At 48.9% G+C, this 24,790-nt stretch overlaps 1 protein-coding gene across 1 annotated transcript in view; it reads right to left on the minus strand.

The window, feature by feature from the left end:
• Positions 1 to 9,127: 9,127 nt before the first annotated feature.
• Positions 9,128 to 24,790, minus strand: part of St14 (ST14 transmembrane serine protease matriptase) — a 40,052-nt gene continuing 24,389 nt past the window's right edge. Inside the window, exons 3-19 of the mRNA XM_076924567.1 lie at positions 24,607 to 24,734; positions 24,353 to 24,423; positions 23,218 to 23,375; positions 23,004 to 23,039; positions 22,530 to 22,770; positions 19,822 to 19,961; positions 19,044 to 19,141; positions 17,638 to 17,747; positions 17,394 to 17,524; positions 14,768 to 14,872; positions 14,298 to 14,408; positions 14,078 to 14,191; positions 13,707 to 13,829; positions 12,889 to 13,075; positions 11,088 to 11,362; positions 10,116 to 10,252; positions 9,128 to 9,768 (exon numbers count right to left, since the gene is read on the minus strand). Coding sequence (XP_076780682.1) covers positions 9,607 to 9,768; positions 10,116 to 10,252; positions 11,088 to 11,362; positions 12,889 to 13,075; positions 13,707 to 13,829; positions 14,078 to 14,191; positions 14,298 to 14,408; positions 14,768 to 14,872; positions 17,394 to 17,524; positions 17,638 to 17,747; positions 19,044 to 19,141; positions 19,822 to 19,961; positions 22,530 to 22,770; positions 23,004 to 23,039; positions 23,218 to 23,375; positions 24,353 to 24,423; positions 24,607 to 24,734 — 2,327 coding nt within the window. The 3' untranslated portion in view covers positions 9,128 to 9,606. The remainder of the gene's footprint in view (positions 9,769 to 10,115; positions 10,253 to 11,087; positions 11,363 to 12,888; positions 13,076 to 13,706; positions 13,830 to 14,077; positions 14,192 to 14,297; positions 14,409 to 14,767; positions 14,873 to 17,393; positions 17,525 to 17,637; positions 17,748 to 19,043; positions 19,142 to 19,821; positions 19,962 to 22,529; positions 22,771 to 23,003; positions 23,040 to 23,217; positions 23,376 to 24,352; positions 24,424 to 24,606; positions 24,735 to 24,790) is intronic.

Here is a 24,790-nt window from a genome sequence, read left to right on the forward strand (position 1 = left end):
GTCTTCAGATCATTTGGGCATTTTAGAATCTGGTCCACCTAGCCACTCTTGTTGCTGCCGCCGCCACTGCTGCTACTGTTTGTCATATGTTTTGAGTACCTTATGATAGCAGTTAGCTTAGTAAGATGAGTAGCTGGTAGAATTGCCCTCATGTTGCCTGAGTCCAACATGAGAGTCATGCTCCTCCCTATGCCCACTTTCTATGTTATTTTGGAGTTCATGGCTGTACCCCAGTACTTTGGGGGGGGGAGGATCTGGTACCTGGTAAGAAATCAGTAAGTGTCTTTGAGTTGACTAAATGGGGAGATGGGAACTTGAGCCATAGTCATAGTAATCAAAAAGTCAACTAACATGGCACACGGCACAAATTTCAGTGACTTGGAAGCTGCAACATGAGCGTCACTTAAGCCCAGGAGTTCCAAGAGCAGTCTGGGCAACATAGCCAGACCCTGTCTTTGAGAGGGGCGAGGAGAGGACATTGTGACCCTCAGTATACCTCCTCCTCAGCCATTTGAACTCTCAGCAAAGGAAGACACCAGTTCAAATCTCGTCACAGAGCAGTCAGACTCCTCTCAGCTCCTGAATGTTCTTTGTAGGCTCCAGTGATGTCAAGAGATGCTTGCCTTACATGCACATGTGCCATATTCAGCTTCCTTAGTACTGTAGATGAACAGAGAGGCTAGAAAAAAGCAGGCCTAAATGTGTCAGATTTATTTAACCTTAGAGAAGTGCTTTAGGGATCGAAGGTGTCCAGATATGTTAAATAGATGAAATCCAAGACCCACCCTGACCCTAGGAACACTTCCAGGCCAGCCATAGGAAAAGGAAGAGCCCATTGAATGGCAGCAGGTAAAGGCATTTCCCATGAAGACTGACAGAGTTCTATCCCTGGGACTCACAGTGTAAAAGGAGAGAGCTGACAGGAATAGGGGTGTCTCTGATTCTTTTGCCAACTTCTTAGAGCCCTTTTCCTCCTACTCAGTTGCCTCATCCAGCCTTGATAGGTGGAGGGTTTGTGCCTAGTCTTAATTGTATCTTGTTAACGCTGTGTTCAGCTGATGCCCCTTAGAGGCCTGCTCTAAAATGTATTAAAACAACCAACCAAAAAAAAAAAAAAAGAAAGAAAGAAAATTTAAATGCCTTATTCTTCATAGCTGTGACCAAGCACCCACTTTCCTAGCCTCCCACAGACTAACTCCAACCAAGGCATCAGCATCAACGTGTATCTTTGTTTCTTTCTTTGAAGACAGGTCCTGACTATATAGACTAGGCTGGCCTCAAACACAGAGATCCACCTTCCTTTTCATGCCAAGTGCTGAAATTAAAGATCTGTATCACTTGACCCAGCGGAAGCCTGCTTCTTTAACTCTTAACTGCCTCTGTCACAGTAGTGAAGCTCCTTTACATGAACAGTGTTGGAGGTTCAGTTCAAGAGCTCAGGAAATCACTGACTGGGTCTTAAAAAGAATCTCCCAGGTTCCCTGCCCTACTGAAAAAAAAACAGGTAGCATATGATGCCTACCTCACCTGAGATGTTCACACACAAGGGCTGAATCTAGAGCATAGGAAAGCTGATAGTGCCAGTCATGGGAGACTACCTTCATAATGACATAATGTGGCCCTTGATGGAGACGCGGGTGGCCAACATCCATGGTTGCTAGAATTGCTTGGGAGGAGACTGCCCAAAGCTGCTTTCTGAACGACATTGTGCCTCACTGACTACACTTAAATACAGTGTGTGAGCACCCCCTAGTGTTCTCACCTGGAATGAACTGTAAGGTAGAAACTAAAGTGAACTTTCTGTATTTGTCTTTACAAAACATTTAAAATCCAATTAAAAATTTTCTGTTTAAGCACCTAATGAACTTGTTCAAACTGTCCAAATACCACGTGACTTTTCCCCCCCAAAATCCCTTAATAATAAAATGGAGTTGTTTGGTTCCATTACCCCAGTTCCATGAAAATTCTTGTTTCTTGCGTATAGAATAAAACCCATCCACATGGTTGGCATGTAGACCTTTGGAATCAAGAAATCTGACAAAAGGGACTGCCCTCAGTGCAGTGACACATTACTCCTGCCCCCAGCAGAGTTTCTAACCATCCTTTTCCCAGCCTGGCTGAAGGCACAAGTACCTGCATCATAGACTGCGGTCCTTTGCAGAAGCATCTCCTGAGGCCTGTTTTCCACAGAAGTTTAGGGCTCAGGGTTGGCTGGTGAGGAGCAGGGTCTAGTCCTGAACTTCAGGATGAAATGTGGTATTCTGCTGCCCATAGCCAAGGAACCATTTCTCCGTCCTCCCTGCCCCAGGCAGAGTAGTAAGAGGAAGCAGATGGTTTGGCCCCTGTGAAAGGGGAAAGCCCAGGAGCTACTGGAGGTAGCCAAAGGAACAGGAATGGGAAAGACTTGGAAACAGAGCCAATGTAGCCCAGCTAGTGAACGTTTCTTTTAGCCTTTTCTGCATGTGCCTCCACCAGTGGATTTATTACCTGACAAAAGAGTTCTGGCAATTTAGAGTCCCAGGTGGACATGGCCTAGCGTCTAGAGAGGGCCAGAACTCCACTGTTGCCCAGACAGCTGTAGAACATACTCCCCTTCCTGAAAAATCTTGAGCAGAGAACTTACAGGGCATTTCTGGGCCTGATGTTCCTGTGCAACGGGAATGGTTGATCCACTTCCTAGACATGTGGGGAATGAAGCAGGAGATATGTACAAGGTATTTGCCCTGGTTGTGCCTGTCACTCACACTGTTGAGCAGAGGAGCTCAGGTCCTGTTCATCTCTAATACCCAGCAGAGGACCCAGAGGGACATTCTAATCCCACTGGACAGGGGCAGGGGAACAGACAGAATGAAAGTACAGTGAGTCCTCCATCCAAGAAGCCTGAAATTTCACAGCTTGAAATCATTTGAAGTCCTCCCGGGAGGCTGCCTAGGGGACCTCCAGTTTAAGGTTCCTTCCTGCTGAAGTGGATGGAGGCTAGTATTCTTCCATGTCTAAAGGTTACATCAGAAAATACGTTACACTGAGAAGCTGAAAGGTTGTATAAAAGTCCCTGCAACACAGCCAGTGAGATGGCTCGGTCCATGAGGTCCAGTTGCCACCCACTGAGTTTGATGACTTAAGTTGTCCTCTAACTTCGAGTCATCCTGCATCAAGTCCCCTCAGTCCCAATCACAGTGGCCACCATGCTGAGTTAATGAACAAAAGTCTTTCCTTCTGCCGTGGCTTGCATGAATAACTCAGTGTTTCGTTATTGTTTTGCCACAGTTAAATCTTTCAAGCAGATTTCCCTTTTTCCTAAGTCTAAGTCCCTTTGTTCTATAGGCTGTCTAGGCTGTGACCCTCCATGAGGGAGAGCTAAGGTATGCTCTCCTTTATGAACTGGCCTCTGAATTTCCTTCTGTTTGAGGGAACCTCCACCCTTCCCTGGAGGAACAACTCTCATTGCCTCTACCCCTGCACACCATGTTCTTAGAGTTCCAGCTAGGTGGGACCTGAAGAATTTCCCTGGGGAGTTAAGCAGGACCACATGGAGTGGCAGAAAGCTGGCACACAGATAAGCTGTTGTGGATCCCGGGTGTGGTAGAGGAAGCTATGATAACCTCAAAGGTGAAGACGCTGTGTGGGGGGAAGCATATGAGCTAAGAGGAAGGGAAAATTGAGCCCACACCCCAGGAAAGCTGGGCGCTCCTGCTGGAAGATGCTGAGACAATGGAACAGACCGACAATGGAGCCTATCCACCTACGCCTGGAAACACCGGCTTTTTAGGAAATGAAGGGAGGTGAGTGGAAAGACATAGCATACAGCTGCAGGCACAGGATAACGGAACTAGAATGGAGGGATGGGGAACAGGGTGAGGCTCATTGAAACCCTGAGTTGAGGGTCTCTATTAGTCTCCCTGCAGGCCTACAAGTCCAGCAGCCGTTGGTGTGACATACACATCTGGTTGGAGCAGGACATTCTGTATACAGCGGGGCTGCTTGCTTCCTATTTCCCTCTTTCCACTGTCTCTGTCATGAGCTGGAAGGAATCATCTCAGAGCGGAGCTGGGTCACAGCTGTCACTAGGACTTGCTGGCAGTGGGTTCGCAAGCACCTATGTCACCTCTGCACCTGCCAGAGTCATACCTGTCCCTCTATGGAAGAGCAGCTTGAACCAACCATTCTTTATGCATTAAGATCTAAAACCAGGAGAGAAATAGTTGCTCTTACTATAGTGTTTGGTCTTATCATTCCCAGTGGTATTCAGTAGCTTCCCAGAATCCTTTGCTGATTGTCATCCCACTTGAAATAGCCTGGCTTGAGATACCTATTCATTTTATCCCACATCCACTGACCTTAATCTGAAAATTGGGGTGGCTCTAAAACTGCTGGCTTGGTAGGTGGACCCCTCTTCTACTCAGGAGGGCAAAGCCAAAGGCAGGCATGTGCATGGCTAACCTAGAGCAAGGTCCAGCCTCAAAATGAACCTCCTGGCTTAGAAAGCTCAGGGGGACTCATGTCTGGAAAAATAGTTCCCACATGCTGTTTCATGCCTTTCAGCTACCCTGAGGCAGTTTCTCCAACATACAGAAAAAAAGAAGACTCCCAAGTTAAATCATTTACAGACTTTTGTACTAGGCATATGAACACCTTCATTCACTCCAAGTGTTGGTCTCCTTTCTTTGTGGAACAGTGGTAGTTAGGTACACACACCAAGAACATGCTGGAGCAGACATTTGTGTCAGCACAGTAGATAGTGTGGGGCTTTTGAGTACAAGCCGTGGGGCTGCATCACCTGTGTTCAGATCCTATGTCCACTTTCCTCTAAGTGTGGCCTTTGGGAAGGTCGTCTAAAGTCCTAGTGCCCTGGAAAATGTGGACATAGGACTATTGTGAGGATTTAGTAAAATTGCATACATAGACCATGTAGGCCAGCATGATGTAGGGCACACTTGTAATCCCAGTACTTGTGAGGCTGAGGCAGGAGGATTAGAGATCTAGGCCAGGTACATATCAAGGCCCAAGGCCCCAACCCAAGGACAGAAAGAGAAAGGAAAAAAAAATAGGAAGTGGCATTTTTTTTATTAAATTCTGAATTCTCCCATAATTTTACAGCTTCAAGAAATTCTACTGCCTGAAGTCCATTGGCTGGAAGAACCAATTTCCCTTACACAGGTTCTAGGTGGGCAACACACAAACACCAAGCCTGGAAATGTAAAAGTTGTATGATCGATTCACATGGCACAGACTTAGAATCCATAGGCACCCTGCATGTTGCTTCAGAGGAGGTGCCCTGGGCACCTGTGCAGGTCTTCTGGCTTACTCTAATCCTAACATGCCTACCCCTATAATTTGTGTGTGTGTGTGTGTGTGTGTGTGTGTGTGTGTGTGTGTGTGTGTGTTTTCACACATGCTCATGTGTGGTAAGCACCAAGCTAAGCTGTGACAGGCCTGTTATGTCTCATGGGATACTGCTTTATCCCTGCTTCTCACCTAGACACAACATCTGACTGAAGTCACATCTGTGTTCCCAAGCTTGTCTGGTAATGAGCTGTCCGGATTCTAATGCTGAGGGTCAGCAGGTCCTCCCTGCAGACAGAAAGCTGGAAGACTGACTAGAGAAAGACAGTGCTGGGGCCCCGTGGATGCTAACCCTGAGACAGGCATCGATTCTACTGCACTGAAGGGTAATTAGAAACTGGAGGCCCCACCTCATGAGGGGTTCTCACTTCTGTGACAGCCCAATATCGCCACCATGTGGACAAAGACCTGAACGACCATTTACCAGCCAGTTCTGCGCAGTGGCTCTGAGTCTGGAGTCCTAAACCTAGATCCGGGATTTGAAACCTTCCCTTTTCTGTTAGGTTTTTGTTCTCTAACCTGTTTCCCAGTGTCTCCTGCAGGATGGAAGCAGAGGCAAACTGGATCTGAGTTTGTTAATTAAGCTTCTAAGGTTTTGATCAGTGACTAAAATAATTGAGATTCAAGGCAGTTTGTGAGGGACCAGAAAATGAATTGCTTTCAGATTCCCAGCATAAGATGGTCAGCCAAGGAACAGACTCCATTGTGTGTGCTAAGCTGATGAGGCCAGTCATAATACTGGAGTGTCTCCCAGAAGCCCAGCTGCACAGTTTTCTGTGAACAGGGAAACTACCAGCTTTGCATTGCCACTGCCTCTGCCACCTCCTCTCCTATAGATCCAGCTACAGCCAAGTAACCCCAAGCACCGGATCTTAAGGCGACTTTCATCTGTGTAATGTGACAGAAGCTATGTGGTTAGATATTAGACACCACACCACACCCGTCATGACCACTTCTTCCAGCCTGCTGGCCCCCAGTCATCTTTTATCCACACCAGGCTGCTGAGCGAATGGCACAGGATGCAAGGCTAGCTTCAGAATCCATGGAGCAAAATAAAATATATAGACCCTTGTTCAAAGGTGAGTGTGGAACATAGAACCAAGGACAGGGCACTTCTAGGCATGGAGCCCAGTGCTTTTGCAGGCACACAGGAGACAGCCCTGCATGGCTGCCTTGTGTAGAGTAGAGTAAAGGGCTCTAGATTTCAACACCTTCAGTCCAGGCTACAGTGGCAGGAAGTGGTCTCACAATGCATTATTTATCCCATGCCCTGCATGCTGGACTTGGCTATAGCTACTGCAGTCTACACTCATTAAACTGAATCTTCTGTCACACACTCGGTGCTGAGTTTGTGAATTGAAAACAAATGTGTGCAAACAGTTTGGGTCATGAGTCATGCCCTCCCCTCCCCTGCCTAGTAAAGCTAAGATGGGCCAGTACCCAATACCATTGCAGACCTATGTAGCCAACTGCTCCCCAGTGCTGTGGCACCTCTCATCTCCCTAGCTCTTTGGTGGTACTAGTGACTCCCCCCTATCAGTGATGAGTCTGCCTTTCTGCTGGCTCTAGGTTCCTAGCCTGTTTTAATCTATCAGCAGAAAGGCCAGACCTAGCTCTATAATCTTTATATAGTTTTATTTGTTGTTTTTATACATTTCTCTGTGTCTCTGCCATAGCATAAGTAAATAGTACAAAGGACAACCCGAGGGAGGCCTTCTCCTTTTTAATGTGTCCTCTTTCCTTCCACTGTGTGGAACTCAGATTGTGAGGTTTGGCAGCACACACTTTTCACCCACTGAACCATCATGCCAGCCCTCCGTAATCCTTTTTTGGGACATCACCTTTGGTTGATTTCCTAGGGATTAAATGTGACTGCAATCCAAAAAAAGGGTTTTCAGGATTCACCCAGCACTGTGGGAAACAAAAGCACCAGACCTTGCTCAGGGTACCACACGGGACCCTCAATGGCCATTAGTCCATAGCAAGCTCAAAGTAACATGGACCCCTGCTGACAGTGCTTCTCCAGCTCCAATGCATGTTGGTAACCCTCCGGAGGCCTCCAGAGTGGGCTGCTGCTGCCAGCACCTCCAAAATGAGGTCTCAGGAGCTCTATGTAAAGAGTGTTAAGTTGAGTCTGTGAATTCAGCAAAATCTCAAAGCTCCTGCCCAAGGACCACTCTTTGAGAGCCACTGAAGAGAAGGAGAGTAGCCCTGAAGGGTAGCTAGTTCCCAGGTGTAATATAGTGGAGTGACTTCATTAACCTAGGACAGTGGGGCTAGAGGAAGCAAGGTCAGGCAGCCCTGCCTATGTGTTTGCTGCTGGGGAGTCTTACTGTGGACAGAAGCTGTGGTAGACACTGAGGTGCTATGTGGGTGGCCCAGGTTGCATCATGTGTGTGAGCTGGCAATACACACATTGACACACACACAAACACACAGAATCAGCCCACACTTGTACCCTGCAACTCCTCACTTAACATAATCCCTGGCTTGAACCCCCGGAGCTCCTGGGGACTAGACCACCAACCAATGAGTACACATGAAGGGACCCATGGCTCTGGCCGCATATGTGGCAGAGGATGGCCTTGTTGGACATTATTGCAAGGAGAGGCCCTTGGGTCTGAGGGTGTTTGATGCCCCAGTGTAGGGGAATGCTGGGGTGGGAAGACGGGAATGGGGGGGGGCACCCTTACAGAAGTAGGGGGAGGGGAGATGGGAAAGGGATTTCAGAAGGGGAGACCTAGAAAGGGGAAATCATTTGAAGTAATAAACTATAAGAAAAAAATAAATACAAAAACAAAACCATAATCTCTGGCTCAATGCTTCTGTCCCATATCACTAGGAAGGAGCAGCCATGTCAGGAGGACAGGAATGCCGGTTACAGGGTGAGTTATCTTGGAGAATACTCTAGCTAAAATCAGAGACACAGCACAAATACCACACGAGCAGCAGTCAGAACGACTGTCTTGTCTTTGTGTTAACAAAGTCCATTGGTAAGTAACAGCATCGTCCAGGAGCACCATTGGGAGGCATGAGCTGGGGAAAAGTGATGGGAAGCAGAGCCAGCTTCCTTCATGACACTGACACAGTCACCTCCAAGTCTACCAGAGGCCACTCCTTCTTCATACAGGACCCCAGGAGCCTTCTAAGGGCTTTTGAAAGATCTCGAACCTTTCCCCAGATCTACAGCCCCACCTCCCTGGGCCACTCCAAGTAAAGAGAGAATATTTTATAAAGTAGAAAGAGGGACAGCACAGGAGGTATAGGCACCCATCACTAACACAGCATCGTTCCTCCATCTGGAACTCAACCACCCCCATGCTGGACCCGGTGTCCATGAGCACCCTGTGTAAGCATACATATGTGTATACACAGCATGTGTAGCCACCTCTGCACCGAAAGCAAACCCACAACACTTTGCAACTTCCTCTTTCTCTGATGTGTCACCATGACTGCCACCGCCTGTCCTCTCACCTCCAGCAGAGCAAGGCCAGGGTCAGGTCTGGACAGTCACAATGCCCGCTGTCTACATGATTCCTCTTCCCCCTAACTCCCACCTTCTGTCGCAGTCAGGGCCCTGGCTTATAAGTGAGCACGTGTTATAACCAAGGACAGACAGCCCTTGGCCTAGGGAAGACAAGGTGCTGTGTGGTCTGCACCCAGTATTGCACCAGGATCTGTGTGAAGGTAAATTTAGTTCCAGTTTAGTGCAAAGGGAACTATTTATAGAAGGGATTGGGGGTGGGGGAAGAGTATAGTAGTATAGCAAGAAAAACAAATTACCTAAAAAGAAATAAAATCTTTTACTCTCAAATACCCACCCCTGGCACCAGCAAAACAATTCAGCCTTAGATGCCACTCATTTCTGGAGTCCCTAGAGCCAAAGCTTCCTGAAAAGAGTGACCCCCGAGCCCTTCCACCCATAGGGCTCCCAAGAGCTCAAGGATAGTTTTTCTTTAGAGTCAGGAAGCAGCTCTCCAGGAAAGCATCATCTTCACCCAGCTCAGGGCTAGAGGGGAAGGCTGGCATCAAATCCTTGCCCCCGGCTGGGCCACTAGCACAGAAGCTCTCTCTCTCCAATTCCTGAGGGGTCCCACTTTGGGAACTCAGGGAAGAACTCTGAATCCTAGGGATGCAGTTCACAGTCTGTGTTGTGGGGAAGAGGGCACAGCATAAATGTCCTCAGTGCTCCTCTCCTATATCCAGGTGTGCATGTCGGGGCATCCCCTGTGGGTGTTAGTGGTCGGCTGTCTGTCCATGCTCCTATACCCCAGTGTGCTCTTTGATCCAGTCCCGAACTACAGGGATCCTTGTGTACACGCCTGGCTTGTTCCTCTGAGCGCAGCCTTCACCCCAGCTCACCACACCAGCCTGAAAGATTCGCCCATCTTTCTCCACACTGGACAAGGGGCCGCCAGAGTCACCCTATACAAAAATGAATCCAGTGCATGAGGCCCTTACCTAAACTCTTAGGAGCTACCTCAGCCAAACTGGCTTCTCCTGTGGCCAACTGACCTCTCCCTGCAGCTTGACTTCCCCTTGACTCCTGCTTACCCCTGCCCAGGCTCTTTCCAGCCCCACCTATCCCCATCTCCAGCCTAGTTAGGGCCCCCTTCTCCCCATCCCCTCCCTGCCTTTCTCTTTCCCTACCCTGCCTCTTTCCCTTTGCATTCTGCATGGCACTTCCTCTCCCTGGTCTGGCCTTTCCCCAGCTTTAGCCTTTCAAGGTCCCTTCCCCTCCAGCTCTGTCTCTCTCCTGTAAGCACACGCACCTGGCAGGAGTCCACACCCCCACTGAGGAAACCCACACACATCATTCGTGGGGTGATCTGCTGTGGTAGGAGTTCCTCGCAGGTGGTCTGGTTGATGACTCGAATCTCACCCTTCTGCAGGATCAATGCTCCAGTGCCTGGGGGAACAGTAAGCCAGGGACTGAGTGAGCCAGCTCCTGGGGCAAGCCAGTCTACATGGGGGAAAACTCACTGGAGATACTCCCCACTGGTCAAGTTCACAAGCAATGCTTGGAAATAACCCAAGAGTCTGTGGCTGACAGATAAATAGGTCAGTAGCCGATAACACATGGCAGGGTATTGTGTAGCCATTAAAAGTAACCAGACTGCACAGTGAAGCTGCTGCTGCTGGGTCAGATATACAGCAAGGCAGGGGATGGATGGAAAGCAGCAAAACACCAAAAATCTCACCAAACGCCACAAGGACTCTGCCCATAAGGGAGCACTGTAAGTCAGGGTTTTACCTTCTGTACGAATGTTCACCATGAACTATACCAATCTGGTAATGGGGTCTTTCAATCTAAAGCTTACCTATAAACTGCTTGTCCTCCACAGGGCACAAGGACGCACCATGGGTAACATCTGTGGGCCCAGCTCAAAGGCTTACCCACATAGGAAAGGAGCACCCCAGTTCACACTCACTGAACGTGTAGATGAATAGCCACAGTTGATAGATCAAGCAGCTGGCCACTCAGGCAGTTTAGCGGCAGAGTCAGGGCTTCAATCAAGAGCCCAACCTGCACATCCTACACTTTTTACTAGGAGCTTCCTTTTCTTTCCACCCCCAACAGCTTCAGCCTGCCGGGCACTGGGACATTGAGTAATCCACCAGCCCTGAAGCCAGGATGGACTCTGTGCACCCTAGACAACAAAAGGACTGCAGGTGTACAAGCACCGTGACCTTTAAGGTAAGCCTATGGTTCTCTGCAGGTCCTGGTCCAGCCTGAAGCTCACCTCCCTCTTGCGTGTGCCCCCAGCCTGTGACCCAGATGGCCTTGCCAGCAGGGAAGACATGGGTGGCATCAGGCAGGCAGATGGGGCGCACGACGGTGCTGTACTCCACCGGCTTCTCCAGCTCCAGCAACGCGATGTCATAGTCGAAGGTGAAGTCATTGAAGGAAGGGTGGCTGATGATACGCTTGAGCTTGAGCTCCTGCACCCCAGAGGCACTGCGCTTGCTCTGGTCCAGCAGACCCAGGAAGGCGGTCCACATCGTGTAGTCTGAGTACCTGGGATAGCATAGGGGAGGCAGAGCAGTCACAAGTCTGTGGGTGGCGATGGATGCACAGGCATAAAGACCCAGAAGGCTACCCACCATAAACAAGGCCTTAAGCAGCTGCCGCGGAACAGGAGGCAGAGGGAAGCTCTTACTAGTAAGAGGTGTTGGATCCCCTGGATCCAACTCCCCCGGAGCTGGTGTCACAGGTAGTTGTGAACCACCCAATATGGATGCTAGGAGTTCAACTCTGGCCCTAACCACTGAGCCGACACTGCAGCCCAAGGCCTTCCCCTTTCTAATGTCCTCCCATTCATTCTTTATTCTCATATCTCTATTCCAGTGATGCATTCATTCACCTATTTGTTCACTCATTCACTCAATCATGAATGGACATCTATGACATTCCAGAGAAAAGCCCTAGGGCCCATGTCAAGTTCAGAGTGTACCAGAGACAAGAGGCGTGAGAACCAATCAGAGTGTCCCACAGAGGAGAGGTCGGTGACAAGCACAGCATGGGAGGTAGGAGGGAATGAAGAACTCCTTGACTACATTTAGCCAGCCAAGCCCTGCAGGGTGGGAGCTGGGGTGAGCAGACATGAAGCACAAAGGGAAAGTTTCAGGAGACGAAACTGAATATGGAAATGGGCTTAAATTCTACATCCGGCTGGGAGTCTCCTCTATGCAAAATGGTGGTCACAGTAGCAAGGATCACATGCCCCTGAGCTGCCTATTGCAGAAGAGTGTGCTGCTGACAGGAAAGTCAAGGATGGGCAAGTCTTAAATTCCCCTGCGTCTGAATCCTCTTAGACCCCTGTGGCCAACGGCCAGAGCGCCTGGAGTCAGACACAAGTAGCCCCAGCGTCAAACCTACCTACCTGTTTCTGCTACTTCTCTGGCCTCAAAGACTCTGACACCCGCCTGCCTTGTCCTGAGAGACCATTCTGAGCCCTCCCTGTAGACACACACCTACTGTGTGCTGGGTACAGTGCTAGGCCACAAGTAAACTCACCTTTAGCTCTCCCAACTCTAAGGGTGAGAACTCACTGTATCAAACCAAATCATCAGGGACTAGAAAGGAAATAACCTGCCCCAAAGCCAACTGCAAGCCAGACCTTAGACTGAATCAAGGCTCACCATTAACCAACCCCAAGGAGCCATGAAAAGCAGGAAGTAACCAAATAGCTCAAGTCTGGCTCTACCACTGAGCCATGGAAACCCAGTCAAATGCCCCTTTCTCTTCAAACACTAGTATCTGTAAAGTAGAGGCACATATGGAACTGTCTAATTCGTTAGGGGTGGCACACAGTGAACCTGAGGCATGTGAGGCATGGTGCAACACGCCTTTAATCCCAGCCCTTGAAAGGCAGAGTGTGAGTTCCGGGGCCAGCCTGGTCTACATAGTGAGTACCAGAACAACCAGGGCTATGCAGAAAGTCCTATCTGGGATGCCCACTCCTCCATCACCCTGCTGTAGTGCCAGCTTACCCTGGCAAAAATTCAGACACAGGACACCTCCTTGCACACCTGGATACTTACTTGAAATTTCTTTCATCCTGAAAGCAATGAGCTGCAGAGACCAGCCAGTCAGGAGAGATGAGTGAGGCCCCACACAAGTGGCCCTGGCCCAGGGCGTGGAGGCTCACCTGCCAGGGCCACTCGCCCTCGTCCGCATTCGTGCCACCAACCACACGAGCCTGTTTGGTAAAGGATCGCAGTCCACATTCTGGAGGGGGGACAGAGAACCAAAGTGCAGCCACTCAACATCAAAGGGATGTTCCTTGTACTTGGCGAGACTCAGCTCAGGAATCTCCACTGGGTGTATTCCTTCTTCTTCCACTAGAGCAGAAGGGTCCCTAAGCCTCACAGCCTCCCCTGTCCTCTGCTCTCCCTGACCCACGCATAAGCACATCCAGGCTCCAGACACCTGCTGCTCTTGTGGGCTTGATGTGCTGTCACTAGCTAAAGGATATCACAGCTCAGAGCACAGTGCATGGAGACATGAAGGCAATCCTGCCAGCTCTTCCAGGACACACAGGCTTAATGCATGGGCAGGTGAGGATGAAGCTTGGGCAGCTGGACTCTGTCTCCTACAAGCCAGTCACCCGTGGCTATCTGTCTGTCTATGGAGCAACCAGTATGTTAGCCATGTCCCAGAGATGCTGACATGTTGGCTTCCCACAGAACTGTGTGTTTATGCCAAGGGGCGAAGCCTTTCTTTCTTCCAGACAGATGTGCCCTCTGAGTGGGTACTGGGCTGCGGGAGTGGGGTTCTAGTAAGATCTCCACCCCTGGGTGCTCTCCCAGATGCTGCACAATGAACACCCTGGCCCACCATGCACAGCCACCCTGCTTACCACAGTTTTTCTCATCTGAGCCATCGCTACAGTCCTTCTTCCCATCACATTCAGGATTGCCCTTGCTCAAACAGAGGCCATTTTGGCAGCGGTAGGTATATTTGGTGCAAGAGACGACATTCACTGTTTATGGGAGAGGACAGACATGTCACGCCACCACCAGCCACCTGTGTCCACTGTCCTTTCATCAAAGCCCTGCTCCAGGTTCTCCACCTTCTCAAAAATTCTCCCCAGACTTAATACACAGGAAACTTGGGTTTGCAATCTCTGTGAGCACTCCATAGAGCCTGAGACAGGCTCCTACCTTGGGGTGCAATTTTAGTTGGAAGAGTTACCATCCAAACAGGAAGGCAGCCAGGGCTGGGTCTTACCACTGTCACATGAGGCCTCGTCAGACCCATCTCCACAGTTGTCCTTCCCATTACACTTCTGGCTCTCAGGGAGACACTTCCCATTGGAACACTTGAAACTCCCGGCAGGACAACCTATGAAGATGCAGATTTTTTAGCAACCTCCAGCATACCCTGCCTGACTCACTGGGCTAAACGGGCACTGGGGATCCATAGCAGCCCCTCATCCCAAGGTACTCACTGCACCCCTCCTCATCACTGCCGTCCCCACAGTCATTGACATTGTCACAGACCCAGAAGAGGGGCTTGCAGAACTGGTTCTTGCACGTGAACTGGTGGGTGGTGTTGCATCCTGTTATGGGAGAGCTAGAATCAGCTGCAGGCTCCCAGGGGCAGCCTGGGCAGTCACAGTTGCCAGAGATGCCGTCTCATCTGGAAAACAGTGAGCATCTCTCCACCCTAAGCTGTCAGTGCTGATAGACACTCGCCTGCTAGCCAAGATTTCCAATGGCGTGGGGGGTAGGGGGGAATAAGGGTGAGACCAGGGTCTCATTGCCTCATGTCTTTCTGCCAGAATAGACAGTGCAGAACCAGGGAAGGAGAAGTTCATGCCACTGGACAAGAAAAGGGTAGGAGAGTAGGAGGCAGGAGGGGACAGGGCATGGTGTGAGGAATGGAGGAGGGGCTGGGGCAGGCTACAGCGGGACTCACGGCAGTGGCGCTCATCACTGTAGTCAGGGCAGTCTGCCCAGCCGTCGCAGCGCAGGTCCTTGCGGATACACCGTCCAGTCTTACACATGAACATCCCTGGGCATGCTGTAGGGATGTAGAGAGAGGGATGAAGTCCATGGCTGTCCCCTCTTTCCCTACCAGCCACCTCACAGCCCCACTAAGACATCAGCCTGCAAGCAGATGTAGACACCGAGAGCCTTTGTATCAGCAGCCAGAATGGGTAGCAGGTGGGTGGCCCTGACCACTGACTGCGCTGACTGCACAGCCATGGGGGAGAGAAGCCAGCTGCATGTGTAGTCCTCCACTGTCCTGTGTTTCTCCAGACAGAGGCCTGTGACTCGGCACACGGCCTGTGGAGTCACAGAGCAGTGCGCCTATGGGGTATGTGTCCTAGCCAAGTGGAAATGACATTAGTATTTCCTTGATGCTAACACTTCAGCGTTCATGCTAACAAGTTCAACGCTCCCAAAACAGGGAGAAACCTGACAATTATTCCTTGGGTGGAGGACAGAGCTGTTGTCACTGCCCCCACACAAACATAACTACAGTCACAAGTATGTTCTTACATCAAAGCTATCTAGTCATCCAGAAAGACTTTTGGAAGCTATCCAGTTGCATTGCGTTTTTAAGGTTTATTGATTTTCGTTTTGTGCGTATGGGTGTTTTGCCTGCATTTCATGTCTATGAAACACTTGCATGTAGTGCCCATTGAGGCCAAAAGAGAGTGGCATATCTTCTGGAACTAGAGTTAACAAGTGGGAAGCACACCTGGGTCTTCTGCAAGAGCAACAGTGCGCTTAATCACCAAGCAATCTCTGAGGGGCTCTCACAGGCCAGAGGATGGCAGACACAGGCCAGAGGATGGCAGACAGGTTTTGCCCTTTTACCCCTTTCCTTTTCCCTTGCTAAAAACCGTTACATTCCTAAAGCTAGCTCCAAATGTCCATTCCCTCATTTGGCTACTTCCTCCTCCTAAGGGTGACTACCAAGGTCCAGATATGAAAGTATTGAAGTCTAGCAATCAAAAGCCCTCTTTGGCTCACCTAATTAACATGCCCAATTAAAATTAAACACCTCTTCCTAACATGGAGTTTCCCCTTGGACTTTTATAAACCACCATTTGCCTCTGGGCCACGTCTGTCTCCTCTCAGTCTAGAGATAGCCCTTTTGTCCCTCCAAGACAAATATTCTTCCCCCCTCTCCCTTCTTCCTTTCCCCTGGTCCTCTATCTCCTGTCTTTGTCTCTTACTCCCTGCCCTTTGTCTCTCTGGGGCAAATAAATCCCTTTTGGTCTGAGAACTTGGTCTTGGGGTGTCCTGAGCCGACTCTGAGGCCCTTACAATCTCTCCAGCCCCTGAAGTTACATTTTAAATTAAATGTGAGTTTCAGTACTTAAAATGCCTTCTAAAGGATTATTCCATGATACAGGGTTGAAATTAAAAGTTGCAGCTTGAACAGCCCTCAGCCAAAACACCAAGGCCCAAAAGGCTGCAGAATCTGAGGCTTTTTCAGAGTTAACATGATGCCACAGGTGGGAAGGCACAAGCCTGACCTCATGTGACTTGAAAAAACACAGGTGTGCTGATGTGATGTTCTGATGAAGCTCACGAGAAAAATCTGAGCTTCATTTTGTATATATGTGTGCCATATGTGTACATATTCCTGTGCCTATGGGTGCACAACTGGCTGTGCACAACTGGCTGTGCACACGGAGGCAGGAAGGCAATGTCAGGTCTTCCTCAGTCACTCTCCACCTTTTGGGGTTTTTTGTTTGTCTTTGTTTTTTTTTTTAGTCAGGCCTCCTCATTGAACCTGGAGCACATCAATTCAGTTATACTGGCTGGCCAGCAGGCTCCTGTGTCTGCCTCCCGGGCTCTGAGTTATGGGCACACAACCCAGTTTCTATGTGGGTGTTGGGGATCCGAATGCAGATTCTCATGCTAGGTGGCAAGAACTCTACTATCTCAGCTCTCTCCGCAGCCCCAGATCTCATGTTTAGACTTGAGTCCCATTTTCAAGATCCACTGTGGATATGCAAAAATTTTTAAGTCCAGAGTCCACCACACTTCTAGTCCCAGGCATTTTAGATATGGGACACTGAATCAACACTCTCTAGGCCAGTGAATCACTGTTCACATAGCTAGTTGAGTTTTCTAATGTTTCAATACTCCAAATTAATCCTAAAAGTGCTAACAGATTCTCAAGGGAAGCACAGATTACCAAAGTCACTGCGACGCTGAACCAAAGAGGTATGGCCCCAGGAAGTTGGTAAGGAGGGTCCTAGGGCTCCTTTGCATCTCAGGGAAGCAGCCATGAGAAGCACAGACGTACCAGTGTTTGCTCTCATTCTCTTGTTTTGCCGGGGACCAAACTCAGAGGCTCACGATCTTTCTTAACACAGAGAGACACACACCCCTAGCCCAGCCTTTTTTTTTTTTTTTTTTTTTTTTTTTTTTTTTTTTGTAAACAGCCTTGCTTTCCTCTAAAGCTACCGGAGTGAGATGCACCTGACACTCCATCCTCTCGGAGGAAGCACATTGCAGGACAAAACAGAGAGTACTTCCTGCACCAATCCCACCAACCATCGGCAGCCCCATTCACTCACGGTCATTGGAGTCGTAGGACAGGTACTCAGCTAGGAACCCCGTGTCCGTGTACGAGTGATCAGAATGGAAGTAAACTGTAATCTTGCTGCTGTTGCTGCTCACCACAAACTGGGATCTCTCACCACAGTACCTAGAGGGCAAGAGTGGGGCTGAGGGAGATTCGGCTGGCAACCAGACAACTGGGGGTGCCTGGGGCCAGCCCTCCCAACATCCAAGATGGTGGTTGCACCCCTAGGGGCTCACTTCTCCCCGTTGATCTCCACATAGTCCTTGGTGCAGGAGCCCACTGGTACATTGGGGTCAACCAGAAAGAAGAGTTTGAAGCGCACCTTCACATTCCGGTTGTTAGGCACCTGGACAGAGAGATGCTTTGGGAACTCTGGCTTCTCTGGTACTTAACACAAAGGATATTCACAGGAGGGCAATGAAACAGGATGGAACAGAGTCCTGAATGAACCCCATTCATACTATGACTTTTCCTCCTACGTACATATGTACATACATACATATATATGATAAATGGCTCTCCTGCTTTTAAGTTTTAGTTATTTTAACTGATATATAAAACCATAAAATGATATACATTATTACTACATAATCCTTAAATCAGGTTAAATGTATTTACCTTCTTGAATATTTATGATGGTTTTTAAATAGTGAAAACCTTCCCCTGGCTTTCTGAGGTCTATAGTAGTTACCGGTACCTCTAGTCAGTGCCTCTGCAATACATGGCTGGGCCTGGCTCCTATCTAATTGAACATCATCCCCCAAACCTTAATCAGCTTCTTCCACCCCTTTTCCCTACTCTCTCAACCTCTCTGGTAACCATTACTCTCTCAATTTCTAAGAGGCCAACCTTTGGGAACTCCACCTATGAGTAAGGCCATGTGACCCTTGTCTTTCTTGTGTCCACCTTATTTCACTAACACAATGGTCCACAAGTTTTAATAACTTCAACATTTACATCTTTTCACCTGCAGGAAGGACTTTCTATCTTTTCTGTGGTCTATCCAAAGAGCTAATATTTGGGGGGCCGTTATTAAGTAAGAGTTCTTTGAATGCAAGCCCTGTGATGCACAACGGTCAGTGTGCTAGCCCGAAGGGTGTTAAGTAACTAACAGTCAAGAATCACATCCAGCGTAGGCACACTGAACAAACCCTTCTTCCCACCCATATTTATTTCTGGAGTTTCCCACCTCACATTTTCAGATCGTGACTGACCACAGGTAACTGCAACTTGGAAATGAAAACCATAAGCACATGCATGGAAATTTGTACCCCAGTACTTTGAAAAGCTAGGATGATGTCTTAGCATCTTTAAGGAAAGATCTCCAATTGGAAGGTGCGAGAGGCGCCCAGAAGCATTGCCGCTATGCGAGGGCTTGCTCTTGTCACACTTTCTGTGCGGTCATCGTGACAACACCCCTTAGGAACAGATCCTCGGCCTCACTTTATCCAGAAGTGAGCTGACCCAGAAAAGACAAATAAGTAGTCCATGTTCTCTCAGTTGCCAACCAAAGAGCTAGGGCATAAGTCTGAATGTGGCTAGTCTTTTGGGTCCCATTAACTTGGCTCTTTGAGTTGTTAATGTCATCTTCCCCTCCTGCTTTTCCTCAAGTCCTGTGGCACTCACTGCCACCCCCTCCTACCTTGATATTCCATGTGCAGTTGATGTTGGGCGGGTAGTGGCCTGGATAGTAGGGGCTGCTAAATGTCCCTTGGGCTTCACTCAAAAAACCACCACAGCCTAAGAGGAAAGGAAGGAGAGAGTGGTAAATTTAAGGACCATCTCCACCACAGGGTATAGGAAGAGCTGTACAGTCTGAGGAGAACTCAAGCTTCACACCACCAGTCTTCAAACAGAACACTGTACTTTAGCAAGGTGCTTAAAGCCAATTGCTTTTAAAAGTGGTCCCTTAGGGCTGGAGAGATGGCTCAGCAATTAAGAGCACTGGCTAATCTTCCAGAAGACTTGAGTTCAATTCCCAGCATTCACATGGTAGCTCACAACTGTAACTCCAGTTCCAGAGGATCTGGTGCCCTCACACAGACATGCAGGCAGAACACCAGTGCACACAGAAATAAATAAAACTTAAAAAAAAAAAAAAAGCGGTCCCTTAACTAGGCATAGTACATGCCTTTAATCCCAGAGGCAGGCAGATCTTTGAGTTGGGGCAGCCTCTTCTACCTAGTGAATTCCAGGACAGCCAGAGCTATACACTGAAACCCTGTCTCAACACCACCACCACCATCCCAAAATAATTTTTTTTTTTTAAAAAAAGGAGGCAAAATGCCCCTTGGTCTCAGTTTCCAACCTGTCCACAGAAAGGCCAGTCTGCCAACCTGCTGGGTTCAGGAGTTCCTCTCAGGCCTGCCCCCTGTCTGCAGCCTAAGAGCATGACCATCATTAGCCCTGACCGTTCTTACTGCTCATCTTGGGCAGCTGGAAGAAAGTGGCCTCAAAGCCAGGATGTCGCCGGTCAGTGTTGGTTATCAGCGTGACAAGGAAGACATTCTGGGAGGAGAGGAAGGTCAGGTTGTAGGAGGGCGAGAAGGTGCCACATAGCCTGCAAGGCAGAGAGATGGAGTTAGTGACAGAGACAAAACACAGACCTTTCACACACAACTTAGCTCCCAAGTAGAGAGGTCAGAGGAGTCTATTCCTAACCCCAGACCTGAACACACAAGGGCAGGGTCAAAAAGGCTTTGTATAAAAAATGAGTCATGGTGGTACACACCTGAAGCCCCATCAATGGGAGTCTGAGGTATGAAGATTTTGAGTTCAAGGCTAGCCTACTATTTTGGGAAGCAGGTCTCTCTGCATAGTGCCCAGGTTAGCTTCAAATTCTCATCCTTCTGCCTCAGTCTTCTGAGTCTGGAGTAGCAGGCATGCACCACCATGCCAAGCTAAAACTTCCTTCTCTTTATTTTATTGTTCTAAATTATTTATCAGCTATAAATTTAATCAGTATTACTTATTTTAGTGGCTACAGTGCAGATGGAGTACCTTGTGCCTACTGCAAGCTGCATAGTGAGAACCATCAGTCTAAATAGTGTTCCTGTCTCCAAAAAAAAAAAAAAAGCTATTACAGTATAATCCCTCTAAAACCATGCACACATATACCAAGTCAGGTCCAACCTAGCAGTGAGAGAAGAGGGGTCACTGATGATTAGATATCAACCTGATAAACCTAGAATCACCCAGGAGATGGACCTTTGGACCTGCAAAGGAGATGTGTCAATGGGGTGGGACAGCTGTGATGTCACTTTCTGGTGGGGACCCTGGACTGTACAAAATGGAGAGAGAGATACCAGACATTCATCACTCTCTGCTTCTTGAATGTGGATACAATGTAACCAGCCCCCTCCAGCTCTTGCCAACCTGACTTCCCTCCATGGTGGACTATGAGTCAGGTAAAGCCTTTCTCCCTTAAGTGGCTGTTCTCAAGGTGTCTTATCACAGCGACTCGAAAGAAACTAAGACAGTCATGGTCACTTACTCTCCTGCTAATATTTCCCCTCTGGGAATTTCATTATTATTATTATTATTATTATTATTATTATTATTATTATTATTATTATTGTCGTTATTAGTTCTTGTGTATGTGAGAGAAGAGAGACAGAGGCTGTTCTAGAATTCACTAGGTAGGGCTGGAGAGATGGCTCAGCGGTTAAGAGCACTGACTGCTCTTCCAGAGGTCCTGAGTTCAATTCCCAGCAACCACATGGTGGCTCACAACCATCTGTAAAGGGTGTGTCTGAGGACAGCAATGGTATACTCATATACCTTAAATAAATAAATAAATAAATAAATAAATAAATAAATAAATAAATAAATAAATAAAGTAGAAATAAAATAAATAAAAATTTAAAAAAAAAAAGAAAAAAACATTTGCTAACACCCATTCAGGCTGTTTCCAGTCAAATGCATACCAAGGCCCCCCATAAGGACAATTGTGGTGGGGCCCCCAAGCTCACACTTGTGTTTGAAAGAGTGGGATTTAAAAAAAAAAAAAAAAAAAAAAAAAGAATTCACTAGGTAGCCAAGACAATCCTCTTGTCTCAATTTTCTGAATGCTAAGACTCAGTTCAAACCACCATGCCTGGCTTTAGGCTTTTTGGGGGTAGGGGAGTACTTCTTTTTTTGTATAATTAACAGATGGGAAAATGTTTATAGAGAAATGAGGAAAGGGCTTAGTCTTGACTGTTCAGCTGTGGCCAAAGATGGTTCTGTCCTGGTTTGGGTCAAGATGGATAGAAGGCTTTGACCTGCACCAAGGAGAAGCTGAGCATCACCAACAGCTTTGAAAGGGTAAAAAGAACTCCACACCCTAACATGCAGCTTTCTGGGGCACCCATCTTGGACTACCCCCAACCCCTCCCAACAGGTATATTAATAACACCTTTATTTTCTGCAATTCTCATGCTCTGACAGCCTCGACTTTGCCTTCCTGGTACCAACCAATCCCTAGAGGCTACTACCAACTAGAGTCTCCTACCAACACCTTTCAGATGCCTGCCAGCCAGTCAGAGTCCCCAAACCCTCCCCACCAGGTTGTCACAGGTGGGGCCCAGTAGCAGACAGCTAGGGCCAACCCTGGCTCCAGAGTTCGCTGAGATGATCCCAGTGAGCCGGCCCGAGGCCTTTCCCCCATGTTGGCTTCATTTCTTAAATGAACCTTCACAATCTCCTTTACTCCCTCTGCCTCCCAGCCGACCTGGAGCTTCCAGTGTTGTCCTGCATACAGAGGTGAGCTGTGCTGTGCTGATCTGTGCTGTACCATGTTCTGTCTGCTTGGGAACTGTAGCAAAACTTTTTGATGGTAACTGTCTCCTGAACTGCAGGCCATATCTGCTTTACCATAATCCTTCCTTTCTGGCAGCAGTTAGGGAAGCCCAAGCTTCTCTGCTGGATATACATGTCTTATCACTGACAAAGCCAAGGGTCTCCTTGCCCACTCTCTGGAGCTCATGCAGGTATATCATGCCTGCCCTCCATTGTCTACTTCATAGGGCCTGTGCCCAAATGTCACCAACTATATCCCAAACCCATACTACAATCTGTCCAAATAGCTCATCCCAGCAAGGGCCAGTCTCCCTCAGCCAGCATCTCCCCTGCTTTCCGGGACACTCACCGCACCACAGCATGGGGCTCCATGGGGCTCAGGCTATCATACACTGTGACCAGGTCACTGCCATACTCATCACAGGGAGCGACATCAAAGCTTCGGAAGGTGAGGCTCAGCACAGAGTCGGCATCCCCCCGCAGGACCCAATGGCAGCGGGCATGGGCTGGGTAGGGACTGTTAGGAAAGCCAGGGGTAGTGAAGCGTGTCACCGCCCCACCACGGGCATGCAGGGCAAAACTGCAACTGTCTGCAGGAGAGACAAGACGGAAGGAAGGCGTGAACCCTGCAGGCCTAGCTCCAGCCCCAATACATCTCAAATCACTGCAAGCTCAGGTCAATACAAGGAAGAGGGTTTTGGAGGGGAAGGGACAAAGATGAGATGCTTGTTCATCAGCATCATCTGACTTCTGGGGACCCCATGGTTTAAGGGGCATCTAGCAAGACACCTTTTTCTCCACCAGAGGTCGACATGATACTTACTGTCCTGAGTCCTCTGCAGCATTCTGGGGTCAATGGCTGAAGAACAAGAAGGCAAACATTTTACCCAGACAATCTGTTTCCTTACTCTATTACCCAAAGGGAGGTGCCAGCAAGCAGAGTCCTCCAGGACACCCAGGCCTTTGAGTGTAGATATTCCAGCCACCCCTCTACAGGCTGGCCCATACATTCCCACCCTGGTCTGCCCCTTACTCACGGAAGGCCACCACAGAGGTCAGCACAAAGGACTTCAGTGCCCGTGCTCGGGGTGGCAATGTAACAACTCGCTCCACAGCCATGGCTCGATCAACCTCTTCTGCCAGGTGTGGAGGGATGCTGAACTCTGACCAGTAGTAGGCTATGACACTACCCTCACTGGGGAGAGATAGGGGAGAGCCTAAGATGGGGAGGGAGCTCCAGAGATCTACACTCTATATGACAGACAGACAGACAGACAGACACACACACACACACACGGCAGCATCATAGCCCTTGGCCCTCTGCTCTCTTGGTCTCAAACCTTGGGCTGGGGCTAGCTCAAGTTGGACTAGGCTTGAGCTCATAGCGCCTCAGTAGAACCACCCTGGCTGGCTCTGGTTGCTGATTTGAGACAGGGGTAAGAATCCACCTGTTACCCCGTATTACAGGAGCTTCAACTGAACAAGCAAAATAAAAGTACTTTGGAGCTGGGTGTGGTAGCACACACCTACAATTCCAGATACTGAGCCAAGCAGACTGCAGGTCTGAGGGCAGCCTGAGCAACTTGAGGAGGTGATGTTTCCAAAGAGAGAGAAGAGGTTGTTTGCTCAGCGGCAGAGCTCTTAGCAGCAATAAGGTCCCTTGGTCAACTCACAGGACCACACACACACATGTACACTGGGGGCCAGGCACACTGACTAAAGCTCACAGTCCCAGTTACTCAGGAGGCTGAGACAGGAGGATTACCCAAGTCCACAAGTTTGAGGCCAGTGTAGGCAACACAGTGAAAGCATGTCTCAAATATGGAGGGGAAGGGAACTAGAGTGTGGCTCATTGGTAGTTTGCCTGACATGGGTAAGGTGATGGGTTCCACCCCCAGTGCCTCAGAAAAACAATGAAAGCAAATGAAGTTTGCACATAGCCTTCCTGGATACCCCGACTCCAGCAAACCCAAATTTGGAAAATCAATGTCTTTATGAATTTAGTGCCTGGGGCAGCTCCTGTGAAAATGGTGTTTGTGGACTGCACCATCAATCCCTGCTTTGGAGACAGAAGGACCAGGTATTCTAAGTCACTTGCACAAAAGACAGACACACTGACCCTCTTCACAGACAGCCAAAGCCCATGCCATCACAGCAACCTCCAGAACCCACCTGAAGGCAGTTACAGCTGACTTCTTATGGTAGGGACCCAGGACAGGGATTTCACTGTACAGCAGCTTCAGCTGAGAGGGAAAGACAAGGCTTAAAGCTAGCCAAATAGGAAAAATGACCCCTTTCCTAGACTGCTCCCAGGCCCCAGCCCATCCCCAGACCAGGGATCTGGGAGCAGAGTTGAGCTGAGTCTTTATACATGGCAGGGTACTGGGGCAGGCAGGACAAAGGACTTCCCCTGGTACTAGACTCACCGCTTCCTTCACCTGGTTGGCCAGGCTGATAAACTCCGTGGAGGTGGAGTTCTCATATGCATCCAGAAAATTCTCATTTGTGATCCTCAGATGGCCGTTGAAGACCTTCTGGACCCGCACATTCCGGTCTGCCAGAGGTAAAGAATGATGGATGGTCACATGACTCTACCAGGCCCACCCTGCC

This window comes from Arvicanthis niloticus, chromosome 26 (assembly GCF_011762505.2).
Source record: "Arvicanthis niloticus isolate mArvNil1 chromosome 26, mArvNil1.pat.X, whole genome shotgun sequence".
Lineage (NCBI taxonomy): Eukaryota > Metazoa > Chordata > Mammalia > Rodentia > Muridae > Arvicanthis > Arvicanthis niloticus.